General features: G+C 37.0%; 1 protein-coding gene across 1 annotated transcript; it reads left to right on the plus strand.

Moving 5' to 3' along the window:
• The first annotated feature begins 582 nt into the window (after positions 1-582).
• On the plus strand, positions 583-14,603 carry LOC124172368 (gastrula zinc finger protein XlCGF57.1-like). Its single transcript, XM_046551811.1, has 3 exons — positions 583-693; positions 1,706-1,778; positions 10,530-14,603. Exons 1-3 carry the CDS (start codon positions 625-627, stop codon positions 12,314-12,316), a joined length of 1,929 nt encoding a protein of 642 aa, XP_046407767.1. The 5' UTR covers positions 583-624; the 3' UTR covers positions 12,317-14,603.
• Positions 14,604-20,402: the final 5,799 nt, after the last annotated feature.

The following is a 20,402-nucleotide window of genomic DNA, read 5'->3' on the forward strand; positions in this document are numbered from 1 at the left end:
TATAAAATTTTTATTTAGTCCCTGGAAGTGAAAACACCTCAATCACACACCACTCATCAATTGTTTGTGGAGGGTAAAATAAACCTTCATATTTTCCCATTGAAGTTAAGCATCTTTTGCCCTATAAGGTGTTCATGTATGGATAACTTTTTTCATTTACTGGAATGGCCTCCCATTATATCTAGTCTCAGTAACTTATTTTTATTAATCAATATTTTTGATATGCTGACTTATAAACCAAAACACAACAAATTATTCTCCTTTATTATATCTGGAGTTATAATTTTCCAGAAACCATTGCCCTGAGGATCATTATAGGGCTTTTGAAGGGGGTTTCAATGCAAATATGAGGTTTTAAGTCTGTAGTTAAGTGGTTAATTTAATTAACATAAGCAAAGACATTATGAAATACTGACATTAATTACTTTAAGGAATCTTGTAGGAGAGCATGAAGAATAGATCCATCTTGAATGAACTTTAATTTTATTCGTATGAGGAATTCTCAAAAGTTTTTTTATCTTTCTGTATCTCAATCATTAATGATGATTATTGGGGTTTATGTTGCAGCCTGATACATTAACTGCTTCCCAAGGCAAAAAGGTGGAAGCTCAGGGCACAGGAGCCATGGTGGCAGACCTGGACTCGACGCTGGTCGGGGCAAAGGAGGAACCATCTCCCGAGGAGAATGCCCAGGTATGTGTGGAATTATTGTAATGGAATTTAATTAATTGATGACGGCGATATGTAGTAGGTAAAAATCTAAACATTTATCATTGTAAATGATAATACATTTTGCTTTCCGCACAGCTTTAAAGGGAACCCGTTAGATTCAAAGTTTCTAATTCCTGAACTGAGTATTCTTATCTCAAATGATGCCATTTTCATTCATCTTTATGTTTTTTTATATGTTGTAATTTGCTTGCCTTATATTTCACTAAAGGAAATCCTTGTACTAAAAAATAATGTCTCATTTAAGAAAATCTGGTCTCAGATTCAAATGAAACTTTTTTGTGTTGTAATATGTCGGAAGCTGTCCACGAATCACCCCAATGTGGGATAACATAACCCATGGTTCAATTAAGAAATGCAGATCAATACATACAGGTATATTTTATTCCCTTATAAATGGTCTCCCTCCATGTAGGAGCGATAGCCCAGCAGTTTGTGTGTGACTACTATCTGGAACTTCTGGGTTCAATTTTTGCATGGAGCACTTTTCATGAATAATTTCCACTTTTCAAATTCCAATGCCTGCTTTTCATCATTATATCCATTGTTTTCACTAAAAATGTAGTTTCTTGTTGGATATTGTTGCCTGCAATGCTGCGACATCAGATTTTATTCCATTTTTTTGACATGGATGCCTAGTTTCAAATATGTTATTTTAGGTTCTTTCATTACCAATGAAACCTTTATTCTTTTAATGTATACTATTAAAATAAAATGACATTAATTGCAGTGTTAACTAATAAAGGTAATATTAAAATGTGGGCGTAACTTAAATAAAACCACTTTGATGTTGAAAGAAAGGCAAAAATATACAATTCTCTGAGTGTTGAAAAAATTTTTATTTTGAACAGAAAGTATTTGTTAGGAGTTCCAACTTTTGATGCAATGTGGAGCATGTAGTAGTTTTAGTAATTCCTAAAAAATTATCCTGAATCCTTTGCACATACATGATTCATGTGTTGATGATTACTTACAGCTTACTTTAGGTGAGGATGGGGACCCAATTGAGAGTTTGACTATTGCCCATGAGTCCACTACCGAGGCATTTGGTGAGTACTCTTAATGGTTGAAAATAACTCTATACATGAAGGAAATGATGTGAATGTGGAGGATGTACATTTTAATGCTTTTATTAAGCCAGCTTTTACTGTTATAAGAGACACGGTTGAGAATTCGACAGAGTCCACAATGGAAGCAGTGGGTTAGTGCCCATAAGGGCTACAAGTAGCTGTATATAGATAAGGCTGAGGCTGCTTTCTGATGGGACGTCTTTTTGCTGGCCACCGTCCCCAGTGTGCTGCTGTGCTTTTGAATAACCATATGCCTCTATGGATTCCTTCGGATGAATCGAATCACACGATGGTCTCCACAGCACCCATTCAACTCCGACCTGGCACCGTGCCGTCGACACCATCAATGGACCGTAAAATTCAGGTCGATTTCAGATGAGACGCCTTACTAGATTTCACAATGCCATGCCGTGAATGGTGGATGAAACTGTGAAATCATCTCTTCTTAAAGTGGCCACATTGTGATTGATTAGTTATCAATCCATATTTTCTGTTTTCTTTAGTTTAAGTGCCAAATGGATAGGGAAGGAGAGTTACATATACTTGCTTTTTTGGTCATCTGTGTCATTTTTAATGCCTTATGGCAATTTTTGTTGAATTGAATTTTTTTATTATATAACTAGCCATGTTTTGAGACTAATTTATTGAAAAAAATTAGTAACAAACCACCGTAATGAACCACTTGGTTTGAGAATTCACTATCAAAAGGTGGGAAATCAGGAAAATATTTTAAATAAGTGCATTCCATTTTGCCCTTCTTTCCCGAGAATAGGCTATGGTGCTTTTTTAGGTTTAACAATGAGACAATCACAAAGCTTCCTGGGAGTAGAAAATACTCCTGACATAGTATAAAATTGAGAGGCATTCTCCAGTATTGAAATCAGTATGGCTTAGAAAGAGCCGAACTTGATTTCAAACCCATAATTGTTGGAGTTTGGTGTTGTAATTCTGTGTAGTATTGATAGTAGGCTGTGTCATGCTAATTTAGCTTATTAAGGCAATGATTCTAGCTTTAAGTTTTATCCACATCACCGCAGGGTGTAAATTCAGGGAGTCACCTTCCCCTTTCAACACTTTCGTGCCAAATGTGAGCTGGATTCGACGGGGATGTGTCATGCACCTAACGTCAGGTATAGCAGTCGTGGATTTTTCAATGCAAATGATCGGACATCTGCTCCTGCCAACGTTAGGGAAGGGAAGACACCCATGAGATAGAAAGCATCGGATGCATTAAGTGTCGCATCCTGTATTTCGAATTTATATAGGATTAGGCTGCAAAGTTATGGACAGTCACCTAAACTCTTTCCTGCCAGCCCCTCTGGTTGGAAAACGTATTTCTACAAGGAGAAGCATTAGGACATTTTAAACATTTCTGTACAGAGATCTTTTTGGGGGTGAGTTGCTTGGGTATCTTAGTCCCTTAGAGTTGGGACCCAGCTCATCCTGTCTGTCCCTTACCCCAGTCACTAACCCTGTCATAGGAGTAACCCACAGTAGGGTGGTGCGAAAAAAGTCAAGTTCCTAATTCAGTGTCGTAATAGCACGGAAAAGTTGCGATACGTTAGTACAAGAAAAACAAAAAAAGAATTATTAAAATCGTCATCTTCCGATCCCGCAAAGCACCTGAAAAAATGACAGAAATGAAAATTTTTTTTTTGCAAAAAAATTAAATAAACTTTATATTTTTTAACGCTGTAGCTAAAAATGATTACAAATAGTATAGGTTATTAGTAATATATACATATTCATGGCTGTAAAAAATTTTATCCGATCGCGAAAAATCATTAAAAATGTAAAAAAGTGCAAATTAGCCGATTTTTCAGAGTTATTTGATAATTATTTATGACAAATTTTAGTGAAGTTTTATTTAATCCAGTAGATCAAAAAGAGACAGACCACTAGACTTGAAAGGCATAATTGTGCTTTAAAAAGGCAGCATGTTAACCCTGTTGAAATCGAGAGTGAAGATGTGGAGGTTTTAAATGATGCTACGCAAAATTTAACAATCAAGGAGCAATTTGAGGACTTAGATTAAATGTCTAGTACATCCAAGAAAAATTTGTCAACACGGCAAATGAGGGTAAAATTACAAACTACGCTTTGCATTGTGATTGTGACCGTGCAGCTGCTGTTATAGAATCAAGTGCACTTGAAGAAATTGGTGTTATAACTGAAGGAGATACTTCAAGTTCAATGAATGATGTGATATTAGAAGGGAAAGGAGAAATACTATAAGCGATTTACAGTAAATCCAGAGGGGCAAATTTACAAACTACAGCTTTGCATAGTGATTGTAAATTGATTTAGGTGCACTACACGGGTAATGCTTGGAGGGAAGGATAGACGATACCCTAGTAATAGAAATTATTGATTCGAAGGAGTACCGCTGGACAGTTAAAGAGGTACACCTCTCCCTGATAAAAGAACCGTCCTCTGTGTATGTAAGTCATGTTTTTCCAAGCTCCGGGTCTGCTAATTTTGGACTTCATATTATCTTATTTCTCTGATCAAGGAGTATCGTTGAAGTACTTAGATTTAGTTTGCTGTGATGGCACAACACCAACATTGGATATAAAGGTGGCACTATGAGAGAGATCGAAGAACACATTGGCAGTGGGCAGTTTGTTTACTTCATTTCATTGAATTACTTTTCCGCCATCTTTTTCAGTATTTGGATGGTGAATTAACTGGCCAAAAATCTTTAAGTGGGAATTCTAAAGCTGAATGATTATGGAAAGCTTCCAATACTGCATTTCCAAACAACTGAATATGTAATTCTACAAGTGGATGGATAAATTTTGAGCAAGGGCCAAAGATACCTTATAGACCAAAGATACCATAAGTTAAGAAATTATTTGTGGTGACTTTCCAAATTACTTAGAAAACCGTGATCCAGGACCATTTCCCCATGCCAGATAGCTTACCTATCCAAATCGAGTTCTCCGACTTTATGTAAGTACCGAAAACCCCTCAGATGCTTTTAAAGACGTAGTTACTTTTATTATAAATCTTACATGCCTGTTCGTGTGCACACATCAATATAAACCTCTTGATTCTTGTCTTAAGATTAAAATAAAGTAGTTTTCCCGGTTATTGAACGGAACTCTTACTTTGCTCACCCAGAGATCCAAATTGATGGCGATGTTTATTTTTATTATAGAAGGCACATTAGAGAGCAAGGGATAAAAAGAGTATTAACAACCACAGACTTAACCAAAAGGCAAACCCATCGGAAACTCACTTACTCCTACCATGTACTTCAAAGCAACTGAATATATAGAATTGATTGACCGGAATATAGTAAAACTATCCACTCCACCTCTTCTTCGGAGAATGACCAATGAAGAAATAGCTTCCTTCATTGAATCAGGCGATAAAAGAAATTGGGATATTAAAAACATCCCATGTCACACGCAAGCAGTGGAGCCGTGAGTGAAATTGGTTACAGAGGCATCCCTTAAGCCTTGTGGTTATCTATCCATAGACAGATTTATTACGGCTATATTCAAATCAAGGCCCATTTTGTCAGACTTCACCCCTAAATTGTGGTATAAAATAGCGTTCAAAAGCTAAAAGTAGGACAAAAAGTGTATATATTGTAAGTAGCACTAACCCTCAATGGTTGGATTGAGGGAAGGGAAAGTGTTGGACCCGAAGTAAGGCCACCTCCCCCCGGGAACTTCTGGGATGCTTAAATATTATTGAATAATATCTTAATAAAGGAAGAGCTGCATAATCAAACATATATATTAGACTAAAATATTACCTCAAGTCATTATTACAAAACTCTGAGAAATCGGCTAATTTGCAATTTTTATACATTTTTAATGATTTTTCGCGATCGGATAAAATTGTTTACAGCCATGAATTTATATATATTACTAATAACCTACACTATTTGTAATCATTTTTAGATATAGCGTTAAAAATATAAAGTTTATTCAATTTTTTTTACAAAAAAAAACAATTTTTTTCATTTTTGTCATTTTTTCAGGTGCTTTGCTTGATCGGAAGATGACGTCCGATTTTAATAATTCTTTTTTTGTTTTTCTTGCTCTAACATATCGCAACTTTTCCGCGCTATTACGACACTGAATTTGCAACTTGACTTTTTTCGCACCATTCTAACCCACAGCCAACTTTTTGCATTGTTAGTGTTTTTTTCAGCCAAACATTGCATTCTATTTTCAATAATTTACTCTTTTAAAAGAAAACCTGGGGTGAGGATGATCATAAATGAGTGGGAGGCTTTGGGCTCAATTTCCGAGGGGTGGCCTTAGGTTCTCGCTAAGCTGGATCTCAGGCCGGGCCTGAATGCTTCCAACAAATGCCACCTCAGCCGTAATTCCCCTCCATCGCATCGGCAATAGTCTTTGCATTGAAAAATCTGCGACAGATATACCTGACGTCAGGTGTTCTGCATATAAAAATGTCCGTCGCCCCCACCCAACATCCGCCACATAAGGGTTTAGCCCTATCCACCTCTACTCATTTATATCCTCAATCCAGTACCCCGTCGCAATGTGATTTAATTGTCAATGGTTTTTGCGATGATATATTTTGTTTCAGACTACATACTGTTGAATTTTTTTTACTTTGAAATGAATTTTCCATTTTTTCTCTCTGCATAAGCAATTTTTAAAACGAAATTTTAGCGTTAAAATAAAGAATTTCTGAATTTATAGTCTCAGTACCTTGTGTTCACTAACTTTGTTGTCATCAACACAACAACTCCGTTTAAAATTCCACAGTGCTTAAAAAACGTTAGTAAATTTTTTGAAGGTTAAATAATTGAATACAAGCACTAATTTTGGTTTAAAAATACTGGTAACACTATAAGTTGTCCATGGACATATGCCAAGATCGAGTTAGAGGCTCAAGTTCAGTAGCAGGTGTAAATGAAGGGCACAATGTTGTCTCCCAACACTGAGGAACGAAGAAACCAGTGTGACTACACTTAAAAAGCTACACACAGATACTCTCCAATTATTCTTATTCCACTCAGTGTGGAAAACATTTTCCTATTGTAGGCGCTGCCAGGAGGAGGTTCTATTGACTGCTCATTGTGTTGCATCCCGACCCTTTACCCTTCAGTAGTCACGGGGGGTACATAGGTGGGCGATAGTGTTTCATCTGTGTGCCATATAAATGCGTTAATATTGGCCTTAGAACTTCGTTTAAAATTTGACAATGCTAAAAAAAATGAGTAATTCAATTCAAAGTCTGCAATTCACGTGCAAGCAACAATTATCCATTTGTGAAATACATATAAGCAATACTTAAGTTGACCGCAAACCAATGCCGCAGGCATGGTCGTAAACCCAGAAAGTAGGGAGCACAACTACTCTCGGAGTCCGAGATAATGCGAAGTCCCAGCGTGGAGGGGTCGAAAAAGGTTCAGCGAGACCCTTCTCAACGAATGCCTCCCATAAATGCTCCGTACCACGAGAAAGAAGTCTCTTTGGGCTCAGTACAGCAGTCATGCTAGGACGAAAACTCCGCCGTCTCGAAAGGGTTAACATGTGATGGCATATTATGCACCTGATTTTCAGGTGTACATTATTAAGTCCTCACAAAGTTGTATGCTAGGAGTGGCACTTGGATTGCATAAATAGAGCGAGAAAGGAAGCTAGCGTGACTTGGCCTCATGCCAGTGTAAAAAAATTCTGTTAGCATCGCCTTCAGGTATGCAACCAATTTTGTATGATTTTTTCTACTTTGACAAGGACACAGTGTTTCACACATCTAAGTTACTGTTATGGGTACCTCGGCAAGTGGCCTGCTTTATTGCCTCATCTGCAGGGAAGGGTAGTGGGGGTGAAAGTGACCTAAAGCTGATGCTTTACCAGAGACAAAGCTCGAATGTGTTCCCCACAGGGAGTAACAGAAATCCGCACTCATAAAATACAGAGTGGCGTTTCCCAGCAGTACGATTTATTGAAAGTACACGTCTTCTGGGTTATTTTCTCTTAGCTTAGCTGATACATGAGTATTATGGGTGTCACTCTCCTGTCGCGTTTAGATATAGCAAATCTTCATCTTAGCATAATTACTAAAAAGTCAACAGAATAGGAAGTGTTTTATGTTCTTTTTTATTATAGACCCTCGGGGAAAAATTTCTCCTGTGTAACTCATTTGGAACTGTCATCTATCTGCTTTGTACCACTGATTTGTATGTGCTTTCGAACTGCTGTGGAATTGAACCACGGTACACAGCAATTCATGACGTCATTGCGTCCTACCATGTCATCAACTCATTTCTAGCACATTTTGAACTGCTTTGGATTTCCATTGGAAACTGCTATGGAGCTACTTTTCAATCTTTGGAACTCATTTTGATTTAAATTTGGAACTCGTTTGTACCACTCGCTCATCCGTTTTGAAACTGATTTGTACCAGTTGGACACCCATTTGGAACTCATTTTTATACCATGCCACCTGCTTTGTAGCAGTTCAAGAGGGCGTATTCAATTTTCTTGAAGTTTATTTGAGTCTGTTTAGGAAATGTATGCAAGATGAATACTGCGAATTGAAGTGCGGTCATCATTTCGTAATAGCTCCATTGCTTTCCAAAGCATTAGTCATAAGCGAAGGACCTTCAAGCTCGACAAGCTTAACACAAGTTTCATGTTTTCATATGGTGGAGTGAGGGGTAACTCACTTTCGTGGTCAAGAAAGTCCTTGTCGATAGCTTAATTCCGATCTTACGTGGTTGATGTGGATCATTCAGTGTCCATTTTTTTAGTGAAATGCCTTTGTTTCTGGATTTTTTTTCTTAAAAACCGTCATGTTAAATATCTGAAAATTCAATGGAAAATGCGAAAAAAGGCCTTTCCGGGTCATCGAACTTGTCTACCTCGAAATTGAAATATATTTTCGAAGAAGGGATTCATGGTGAAATAATTCAGTCCCATAAAATATGGATCCAAATATGGACATAAACTATTTCCTAGTGGTCGCGAAGACAATACATCCGTATGTTTTATGTATATTAATCGATGAAAGATGCTACTTTTTCGGTTATATTAAAATTCGAAAGCAATGGAAAAAAAGGTTGCAAAAATTCCGTAAAATTCGCAATATTTATATGTACGAAGTATACTTTGAAAGCATAGACATAGATGTTTTTACGATAATAATATACTTGGAAACGCAAAAAAGCGAGCGCTATGAAGTTGTTATTGAATAACTTTATTATATGCAACCAAGATACTCCCCACACAGCACAAGAACTCGCGCACATAATGTATTTACCTAGGAAATTGATGTATAATATAAATAATGTATTTTGTAACGTATTATTGCTGTATTACAGCGTTATTACGTGTAGGGATTTACATTATGTATATTGGTGAAGCCATACCGGTTTAATGTATAAACCTGTGAGTTCATATTAGCGACCAAAAATATTAATGTAACATATAGGAGAGTACACTGCCGAGGAAAATTATATTTGTGGATTAATATTCACTCTGAAAACTAATAATTTCCTAGTTGCGCATTATCGGTTTTAATGAGTCCACTCACAAGGTCATCTTTGAGCGAAGTAGTGCTATCCCTGAAAATCCTACGTTGTGTACGAAAGAAGTTGCGTTACGTTTCACCACTTTGTAGGACGTAGTGAAGATAATCTTGTCGCATTTCAAATCGGACCCAAAAATACGATTTAAGCAACAAGGAAAATATAATAATTTTTAAACTCATTCGAGTGAATATTTGGGAGTTCCGTTTCTATTAACTGACTTGCGAATATTTCTTAAACCTGTTATGCATTTTTATTGCATATATTACAGAATTTTCATTTTCTCGACCAAACGTATCAGACTGAACCTGGCCATGGTATATTGGCGCGTAGAAGACAGTTGTAAAACAAATGATGACGTATATAAATCGCATGGATTTGTTAACAAAGAATTGCAAACATATGGAAAGCAGTAACACATGAATCGTCTCCGTATACAGCAGTTACAATATGAATCATGACGTCTGGATTCCTGTTGAATCGTTCAACAAGAATTACAAATGTATGGAAAGCCGTTACTCATGAATCTTCTCAGTACACAACATTTACAAAACGAATAATGACGTCCGGAAATCCTGTCGTCTCGTTCAAAAGAAGTTCCAAATGTGTAGTAAGCAGTTCCACACGAACGCAATCTGTACGAAGGAGTTCGAAAGGGGATCACAAATGAGTTACAAACGTCTTCATATTTCTAATTTTTGGTACAAAAGAGTGGAAATAAGTTTCACAGCAGTTCCAATGCAGATTTTGTTCCAAAGCTGTTGCAAAGCAAAAATTTTTCCCTTAGCTGTGAATAAAAATTATATTTAAAATATCTTACTTACAAAATTCCAAGATGAAGAAAAAAGGTTTAAATCACAGTCTGCCATATAAAGGACTAATTCCTAAAGGGGCCTGATTTCATTCTTCATCAATTGTGAGTCAGATGTGTGGTTTGTATGTCTTTCGGCTTATGTATTTATACGATGGGTTATAATGATTCATGTTGCCGAAGTCGTTTTTGTGTTATCTGTTTCTATCCCAATCTTTTCCCCTCTATTGATTTTCTGATTTTCCTTGGGTTTCAGGGTTCAAGGACAAGTCAGACTGCATTTAAGCTCTGTGATTTATGGCTTTTTTCATCCATAAAATTGCTTTTGAGTGATAGGTTTAAGAGTCTTAGTTTTCATTTTTGTCTGTGATAGTTGTCATTTAAAATTCTTTTCTAGGGTTCCAAAGAGACGATGGAATCCCCATTCAAACAACATCAACTTCATATCTGCCTGCGGAAGGAAATGTAAGGAATTATTCTATTGACGAATGCACTGGTCACACAGCTTTGGTGACACAATTTGATTCCAGCGCTGGAGCATCCCTAGTAAAGACAGAAAGAAACCTGATGGATGAAGATATGGAAAAATATGGCGCCCTAGATACTGATAAGAAAACAAATAGTTCAGTTCCTGATGACAAACAATGCAATGCGAGAAACATCGAATCACATAATATCAGTGGAGTCGGAGGCGCAAAGACCTTTTTTGGGGAAAAAGGTAGTTGTGATGCACCAAAAACTACGAAAGGTCTTAGGAATATCAGAATCATTAGAAATGACAGAAGTGGCTGTGAGACCGTCATGGGAGGCAATGAGGAGGTGCCCAATTACTCGATCAATAATCCTGGGCACAGTTACAGATCAACCGAAATTTCATTTCGCTGCTTCAGCTGCAGAAATGCATTCAATGACAAAAATGAGCTGATAAAACACATGAAAATTCATTTTGTTGGCTGTAATTTTGATGCTGTAGCAGAATCATCAATCGGAGAGAAATCTTGTTCGTGTTCAGTCTGCAAGAAGTCCTTCTCTCGGCGTAATGACCTTGTTTCCCACATGCGTTCACACAAGGGAGACCGACCTTTTTCATGTAACGAGTGTGAAAAGTCTTTCTTGAATAAGTCCCACTTAGTTCGTCATATTCGAACACACACGGGAGAGAAGCCTTATTCGTGCAACGAGTGTAAAAAGTCTTTCTCGGATGAAAGCACCTTAGTTAAACATGCACGCACGCACACGGGAGAGAAACCTTATTCTTGTAGCGAGTGTGAAAAGTCTTTCTCGCGTAAGCACAACTTAGTTACACATATTCGTACTCACACGGGAGGGAAGCCATACTCTTGTAGCATTTGCTTCAAGTCCTTTGCTCAGAGAAGAATCCTCAATGAACACATCTGTACACACACGGGAGAGAGACCTTTTGCATGTAATGATTGTGAAAAGTATTTCTTGAATAAGTCCCACCTAGTTCGTCATATTCGAACACACACGGGAGAGAAGCCTTATTCGTGCAACGAGTGTAAAAAGTCTTTCTCGGATAAGAGCCACTTAGTTACACATGTACGCACGCACACGGGAAAGAAACTTTATTCTTGTAGCACTTGCTGCAAGTCTTTTACTCGGAAAGGTATACTCAATGCACACATCCGTACACACATGGGAGACAGACCTTTTTCATGTATCGAGTGTGGAAAGTCTTTCTCGAACAAGTACAACTTAGACACGCATATTCGAACACACACGGGAGAGAAGCCTTATACTTGTAGCATTTGCTCCAAGTCTTTTGCTTGGAAAAGCAGCCTCAATGTGCACATCCTTACACACACGGGAAAGAGACCGTTTTCATGCAACACGTGCAGCAAAACTTTCCCAAGCAAAAGCAACCTCTATTCACACAACCTTACACACAACGGAGACAGACCTCTTTCGTGTAACGAGTGTGAAAAGTCTTTCTTGGATAAGTTCCACTTAGTTCGTCATATTCAAACACACACGGGAGACAAACCTTTTGCATGTAACGAGTGTGGAAAGTCTTTCTCCGATAAGTTCCACTTAGTTCGTCATATTCGAACACACACGAGAGAGAAGCCGTACACTTGCAACTTGCGTGAAAAATGTTTCTCTTATAAGAGCCACTTAGTTAAACATGTGCGTATGCATTCGGGAAAGAAACCTTTTTTATGAAACGAGTGTGAAAAGTCTCTCTCGAGAAAAAACGACGTAGCGACACTTTTTCCTACACACTCGGGAGGGAATCCTTATTCGTGCAGAAGGTGCGAAAATTCTATTTCTGTGAGCTACTTTCTGGTCGGACACATTCGAGCATACGCCGGAGGGAGACCTAGTTCATGCAGAATTTGCAAAAATATCTTCCACTCAGAGTCATATGCGGAGAGAACAGAGGAGAAACCTTATTCGTGCGGCAACAATAAGCCTCTTAAAATGGACTTATGTACACACCTAAAAGGATCTTTATTTCTTCAACCTCTGCAGCAAGTATTTCACTGGTTAATACGACCTAGTTACACATTAGTACACAAAGAGAAGATAGATTAATGATTGATGGCAAATAGGGTTAGGAACCATAGGTTCCCCTCTTTTGTTTAACACCCAATACCGTTTTTCAGTCTCCCCCATTGGCCCCTCCATCTTCAACCCTCCCCTTTCTCATTCTTAGTTATATTTTGGTTGTCCTCCCTTCCACTTCACTTTCAGCCTCGTGTTGTAAGTGCATTGGTTCTTCCTTCAGCACCCTCAAGAGGGCTACTTTGTAGCCGAAATACGTATACGTGTGTTTTCCTCGTCCCATTGCCGACCCACCGACGACGCTCTCTTGGAGCAATTAATTTTTCCCCCGGAATATTGAAGCCATTTACAGGTGAGTAAAAATGTGAGTGAATGCAAGTCTTTTTATCAGAGAGTTCTCATTACCAAACGCGGCCGTACACATATCAGGGAAAAGCCTTAATCCTGCAATGTCTGCGGCGAGTTTTTGTCTCTGAGAAGTCCAACCTTGAAAGGCATTAGCATACAACATAGGAGATCAACCTTTGTGGTATATTTGCTGCAAGCTTTCCCACAGATTTTGCCTTGACAGTCAAATGTGAACACAGTTATTGTAATCCTTTGGCAGTCTAATTAATAAGTGCTAATTACCCTTCAAGGTCATTACTTGTGATCGGCTGGAGGACTTTTTGTTTGAAATCGTATGTTTAATTTGATTATGTTGTAGTGTTAGCAAACAGTAAATATGATGCATACATTCTGGCATTTTTTCAATTGTGAATATTATTCCATTTTCTGTATTTGTAGAATATTACAATTCGTTTGAGCAAATTTGAAACATGAACCAAAAACATCCATTTTAACCATTCCTTTCAAATTTTATGTCACTGTTCCTCAAATGTATTTCTCTGTTAATATCATTTTCATAATTATATATGATTGACATATGGAGAACAAAATGCATGAACTCATCTCTATGGTGGTTGATGCTCCTGGATTACCTTAAAGAGCTCAACTATTATCTTGTTGTAGGTTTAAATGTGCTTTAACATCACTGTGCAGTGACCTGTTTTAATCATATGACAATAACCTGCACTGTCTATAAAATATTGGCAGCCATTAATTATCATCATATGATATTTATGTTTGCATTGAATTTCTCTGTTATTGATGTTGATAGTTTTAAGTATAATGGTATCAGGGTTATTTGAAAGAATATTGTTTTATGAAATATTTAAGCAATGCAAGATGTTTTGTGTTTTGGTTTCTAATTGTTTAAAGTTGGTCATTGGTTAATTAAATAAATTTTTAACCAAAAAATATGTGACCCATACCAGTAGCACTTAAATTAATTTCTATAAGTTTTCTAATAGTTATTAAAAACCACACCTCTGATTATGATATAACAAAAATTTTAGACAAAGCATCAAATCTATCAAAAAATTATTTAAAGAAAGGAATTTATATGCAAAACCACGACTTTTAATAAGATATCTGAAATGGATTGTTTTTCTAGACTTTATGTTAATGAAGTGAATCAAAATGAAGGAAATTGAGAAAATATAATCATAATGTCACAGCATCAAAGCAACTGTCTATGAAAATTTACAACCACAAAAAGGCAATATTAGGTTTCATTAATTACTGGTATGTCTTGTCTATTTTCTTAATATGTTTCTTGAATTGTAAAATTATTTCTTAAAATTTTATTTTGAACATTTTTGCGCTGCAAATTTTATTTTTAATGCTAAACCACTTCCTTAGAGAAATGTTTTTCTTATAAATTCCCTTAACCTCAAAAGTTCCAATTTAATTATCAAGGGGTCAAGGGTAAATGAAATGTTAAGAAAATATTATCCTTCTAAAAGATCCTATTTGCAATGACACTATCATTGGAAAAAGGAAACCTTGTGATTTTCTAATGGCATAATTACAACTACACAGAAATGTGTAATTCTAAAAGTGAAATGAGTCAGTGGACAAGAATTTGCTCATTCACTTAACTGTGAACATTATAACTGTCAATCTCATTTTAAGGTCATCAGGTAAAAAGGAAATCGAGAGACATCCGCACGACCTCCATATTGTATATCAATGCCATCAGATAGTTTTCAGTATAAGGGTACACAATAGAAAGAAGGGAATTATGATACTTAGCATGACCTTGATATTGCAGGAGTAATATGAATTTGCTGTGAATGGGACAATTTGAAGGCCTCATGGCTCCAAGAATGATTCCTACTAGTACAATTTATTTTCCGAGTATGCACAAGGCATTTTCAACACACATGTAAGATGTGTTTAACATAATTTGAGAACATGCTGAGCATATGTAAATTTCCGTTGAGGCATAGCTCAAAATATGTTCAACACCAGTGGAAAATATATGTTAGGTACATTGTCGAAATATGCTCAACACATGTTTTCAACATACACTCAGCATGTTATCCCGGCCACTTATGCTCAACTTATGCTATGTTTTTAATATACGCTCAAAATGTTATCCATTTATGCTCAGTACATTAACATATGTTCAGTATGGTATCCAATTATGCCCTACATATGCTATTAACATATGTTTAATAACAAAAAGTTTTCAAATATTGACAGCGTAAAAGTGCGGAAACATACCCAGCTGAAAATTTCTACTGGGTTCAGTGGAGAAAATCAACCGAATTCAACTGAACTCTACCGTACCCTACTGAACTTTACTGTAGCCCTATTGGTTTCTACTTCGCACTGTTCAGTAGCCTGCCAAAACTCTACTGAGTTCTTAAGTAGATGTAGAATTAAGTTATTGCTCTTGTGATCACTGGATAAATAAAGTTATTTTGATTTTAGGTATCAAGGAACAGCGTCGGCATTACGACAAAAAAATTATATTACATATAAATTCCTAAGGATTTTAATGATGATCAGGGGAATGTATTACTTGATCCATATTGCATTCTCGGAATGCACCACATTTTTGTAAAAGCTGCAGATTTTCAATTAACACCAAGAAAATCTTGTAAAAAATGCATGAAATAACCCATTCAGATGCAGAGGTATATCAGAAATCTGACTGTGAGGGATTCTCAAATCAAGTACCCTAGTAGCAATGGATATCCATACAATATCCATAGATGGTTACCAATATCCATTAAGCATTATCTCTAAAAGTAATATTGTGTGGATATTGCTATGATGTTAATTTACTATTGATTTTTGGTTATTAATGGGAATGTAGACATTTCTTTAATTCCATAAATCTCCGCCACGTCAGGAAAGTGACCGATGATCTCGGATGCAAAGGGTGCTTTTCATTCATGCGACTCACGCGTCGACTTGTGTCGACTCACGGTAACTGTTTATAACTCTCCTATTCCTGTGCATTACCGTTTGTTGACTTGTGTCACAACGGTCGGCGACACACAGAATGGAACAAGAAAACCTTGACGCGAGTCGACTTGTGTCGACGTGTGTCAATGAATGGAAAGCACCCAATGAGGACCATCGTGAGACCCAGATTGGCGACGCCTCATCACCACTCCTCGGTAATTCCACCCCTCTCTATCTCACTCATTTACGATCATCGACTCACCGCTGGTATCAGTTGCGAAGAAATTATATTGTTGATGGTTTTTTTGCAATGATATATTTCGTTGCATCTTACAATTTTTCGTCTTGTCCTGTCGCAAACCACTTTTCAAACGAAATTTTGTTGTTAAGGCTAACGACATTCTGGACTTATAGCCTTATCAGGGGCACAGATAAGAAATGAGGCTTGGGGTGTGGTTTTAGGCGGAACTAATACTTAGTGTTGTGAGTTTTGTATATCCTTCAGGGTAAGCGGGAGGGGGGCCCTCCTCCAGAAATTCTTTATGATAAATGGTTCAAAATGGTGAGTTTCACGGCTTTCCGAGGGAAATTTCATTAATCCTAACACTATTCTATAAGTAATACTGATCCAATTAAGTAACATGAATTGAACTTAAAAATCTCTCTGAGCTCTGAATTATATCCATACACATTTCATCAATGCTGTCTTTCTTCAATGGCTCTTTCTTGCACTGTTTGTTACTCAGAACTTCTCATGATCCCCTCATCTCTTGTGGGCCCTCACTATCCTGGAATATTTGCATTTTGTCTGTGTCCATTTTCTACTTTCGCACAGCGGCCATATCAAACTGTTAAATCACACGTGTCCTTGTATTTTTAATATTCATCGTTTATTATTATCCTTAGTGTAATGTTAGGGTAAATCGTGTGATCATTGTTCAGCTGTGTTTTTGTAGTCTGTGATAGTGCTCATGGATATTAAGCATTAGGGGTCATTCCATTTCAAATCAACCAATATTCCGGCCAAATCACACCCACCGACTCGGATTTTTATAAAACTTGCCATGATCACACATTTTGGTATAAACAGAGATTGTGTATAATTTTAGTCTCCATTTGTCAATTGTTAATGAAACAGTAGCAATTGAAATTTGGGCGTGACCCCAATGAAATTTGAAATTTGGGAGTGCCTCAATGTACAATGCATGGTGATTTTTATGTTCATCCATAATTCCATTCCTGTGTGATGAAAAGGCATGAGTTTTTTTTCTAAAGCTAAGTGGTCCATAATTATCCCACGATTATCATTAAATGTTCACTTCATGAAGTAATTCAGCTGAAAAAAATAAAGTTTACAATCTTGCTTGTACTATTTTTCATTGTCAGCATCCACAAGGAAAGGCCATGCGAGTACAGACTCATGGTTCACTTCAGAGTAATCATGAATGTATGAGCAAAGATCCTGTTGAAAAAAATGTTACTGTTATTGTTGTACTTCGTTTTTAATATCATAGATGAGAAGATCTGTCAGACCCCTGTGATCCCAAGAAAGAAATCCTGCATCTGCCCCTGACAACTGGTGATATCCCTGAAGTGGACCAAGTCCTCAAGTTTGATAAAAATCAACTTCAATGAGAATAAAGGGAGTAACAATTGGAGATTTCGTGGTCAACCCATGGAATTTGCACAGGTTGGCAGCATTAGTAGTTGCAACCATCAGAAATTGTTCCAAGAATAGTTTCTGATGTTTATTTAACTTCTCTTTTTGCGTACTTGGTTTGTATACCAGAAAGAGAATTATCTCTTTGCGACCAAATGAAGCTAATGTAGGATTGAGTTTGAGGTCTTTAGTAGGAGTGGCTATGGGGAAGTCAGGAATGGGTCGAAAGTGGTGAGCTGCATTAAGAGATTAATTATTATTTGATAATGTAAGCCATTGAATCACATGTTTTGTTAAAGAAAGGTCTTTTTCAGAAATTCCGCATGTGCTCCATTAATACTGCACCTGTAATGAAATACCAGGCATCATTTTTAACTTTTTCTCACCAGCTTCTGACGTCAAATATGACCTTAACCTCGTATTTTACTATTTACCTATTAATTTGACTTAAAAGTTTCGATAAGACATACATGTACAAGATATTCATTATTAATACCTACAGACCTTTCTCCTTTTGCATATTTAAATAAGTGATAAAGGTAACATATAGTTGAAAAATATACCATTGGAAAGAAAAATAAATACACGTTCTCACTCTTGCATTCGAGGTTTTTTTCCCAAGTGATTAATTGTGAATTTTGAAAAAATAACATATAAATGCGAAAAATTTCGTGTTTCTTGCTTACTGCCCCTTTGAAGACCATCAGTATCATTTGTGTTGTTTCACGTCTCTTTTTAAGTTGAGTCAAAAAATAAATCCTTAATTCTATGTATTATAATAGAAAGGTCTTTTCTGTCATTCCGCATGTGTTCCGTTAATACTGCGCATACAGTGAGTTATGATGTATCACTTTAAACGTTAAATCACCTGCGTCAGACGAAAAAAACAATCTCAATCTCAAATTGCACAATTTACCTTTTAATTTCACTTAAAATTTTCGATTTTTTCACATGGAAGTACATCGACACCACACACTTTTTTATTCTAAACCTCAAAAAAAGTTTAAAAACCCATGAAACCCATAACTAAACCAAAGAAAAGAAACTTAACATGAGCATGCAAAAACATTAAAAATAAAACCTAAGAAGGGTGAAAAATGTTACCTCTAGTATTATCTAGTAGTAGTATAGTATTAGAAGTTTTGTGAATTGCTTGCCACTAGGCATTAACAGACGCCTTTAACAATTCTAGTGGTACCAAACTCTCATACCTGTAATGTATTCATATATTTGGTGTATTTTTGCAAGAGAAAAGGTACAGAGTAGTACTTAATGACACAATTTCATCTTTCTTTGAAACTCAACTTCCGTTTCCTTAACTTACTGATTTCCTAATTCCTTCAAGTGCGAAATTTTCGCTCGGATTGGCGAGTATTTTTCATTTTCCTTCAATGCGATTTGGCCGGCCAGCGCCAAACAAAAGGGGTCGCCGCTTTGACGTTTTATTTTCCTGTGCGACAGACTGCGCGGCGATACAACAGTGAATTTGTGTGTTGCATTTACGGCAGGATGCAAATACATATTATTAACACTCGAGCTATGTAGCTTGTTGACGAATAAAGTTCGCCAGTCTTCGAAAAACAAGGATTTCAACGTTGTAATTACATTCTGGTCTAAATTGGCCTCATGTATTCCTATATTGTACTTTAACTGTCTAAAGTGTGATATTTCAAAGCTGAAAGTATTGCAACAGGTTCTTTTTGATCGACGATAGGAACCCAACACCCATGGCCTATAAACTACTCCGCACAACCTACTGTGTATCATATCTGCACCGATATATCAGTCTCAAATATGAATGTACAAGCTTGAACTAATTTCTACAAAGAAAGATTAATTTTTACAAAAATCAAGTTTTATCATATAAAATTTATATATCGTGGTCAAAGTACGCCAAGTGCCCGGCCATGTAAAAATATCAGGCTTGCCTGCACGAGGTTCAATGTACAGTCCCTGCATACAAGGACCATGGGTCAATGTATCACACAATATTTATGAAAATTACCGTAATATCACACGTAAAATAATGGTAACATAAGGCAGTTTAAAAAAAACTACAAATTAGGTAGACAGAATGAGAGAAGAAAAAGGCGAGTGCAACATATTCACTGATAGTAGAATTTCTGGTGAGGTTTTCATGGGTTTTTCATCTGGTGAGATGATTGTATGCTGACGTTTCGATGGCAGAGGCAGCCATTCAAACATTGGCCTACAATGAACTCACCTGGTGAGAAACCCGATAAGACTTTACCAGCATAATATGCGGGGAAAGAGTCGCCATTTTGAGAGGAGGCAGAGTCCGGCTTGCCATCAATTCTGTGCTCCCATCCAAACAAAGAAAAGACTTAGAGACTGAAGGTGAAATATTGCGTATCGAACTATTGCGGCCCTGTGTGAAAGCCACCAAGGCCGCCAAAATTCGACTTCAGACTGTCCTGAACTCCTCTCTCTGCTGAATTTCAGAATACGGATTGGCTCCACCAACTTGCTCTCCCTACTCCACCTTCTTGTTCTCAGAATGCAATCGTGGACCAAGCGCTCGCCTTTATATTGCCTCTCCTCCCATCTGAATTATCTCCATCCTTACATAGATCCTTTTTACCTGTCGTGCAAGAAATTTACCTCACAAGTACCGTAAATTGGCGTCATGGCTGTATGTCAAAAAACACCAAAGTAATAAATAAAAAGAACAATATCACAACGTGGAGGTTTTCGGGGTTACTACCGCGTAGTTTCATCTTTGCGGACGACAGTTTTTCTGGCATTGTAGCAGGCTTCTTCAGG

Source organism: Ischnura elegans (genome assembly GCF_921293095.1).
Source record: "Ischnura elegans chromosome 13 unlocalized genomic scaffold, ioIscEleg1.1 SUPER_13_unloc_1, whole genome shotgun sequence".
NCBI classification, from domain to species: Eukaryota; Metazoa; Arthropoda; class Insecta; order Odonata; family Coenagrionidae; genus Ischnura; species Ischnura elegans.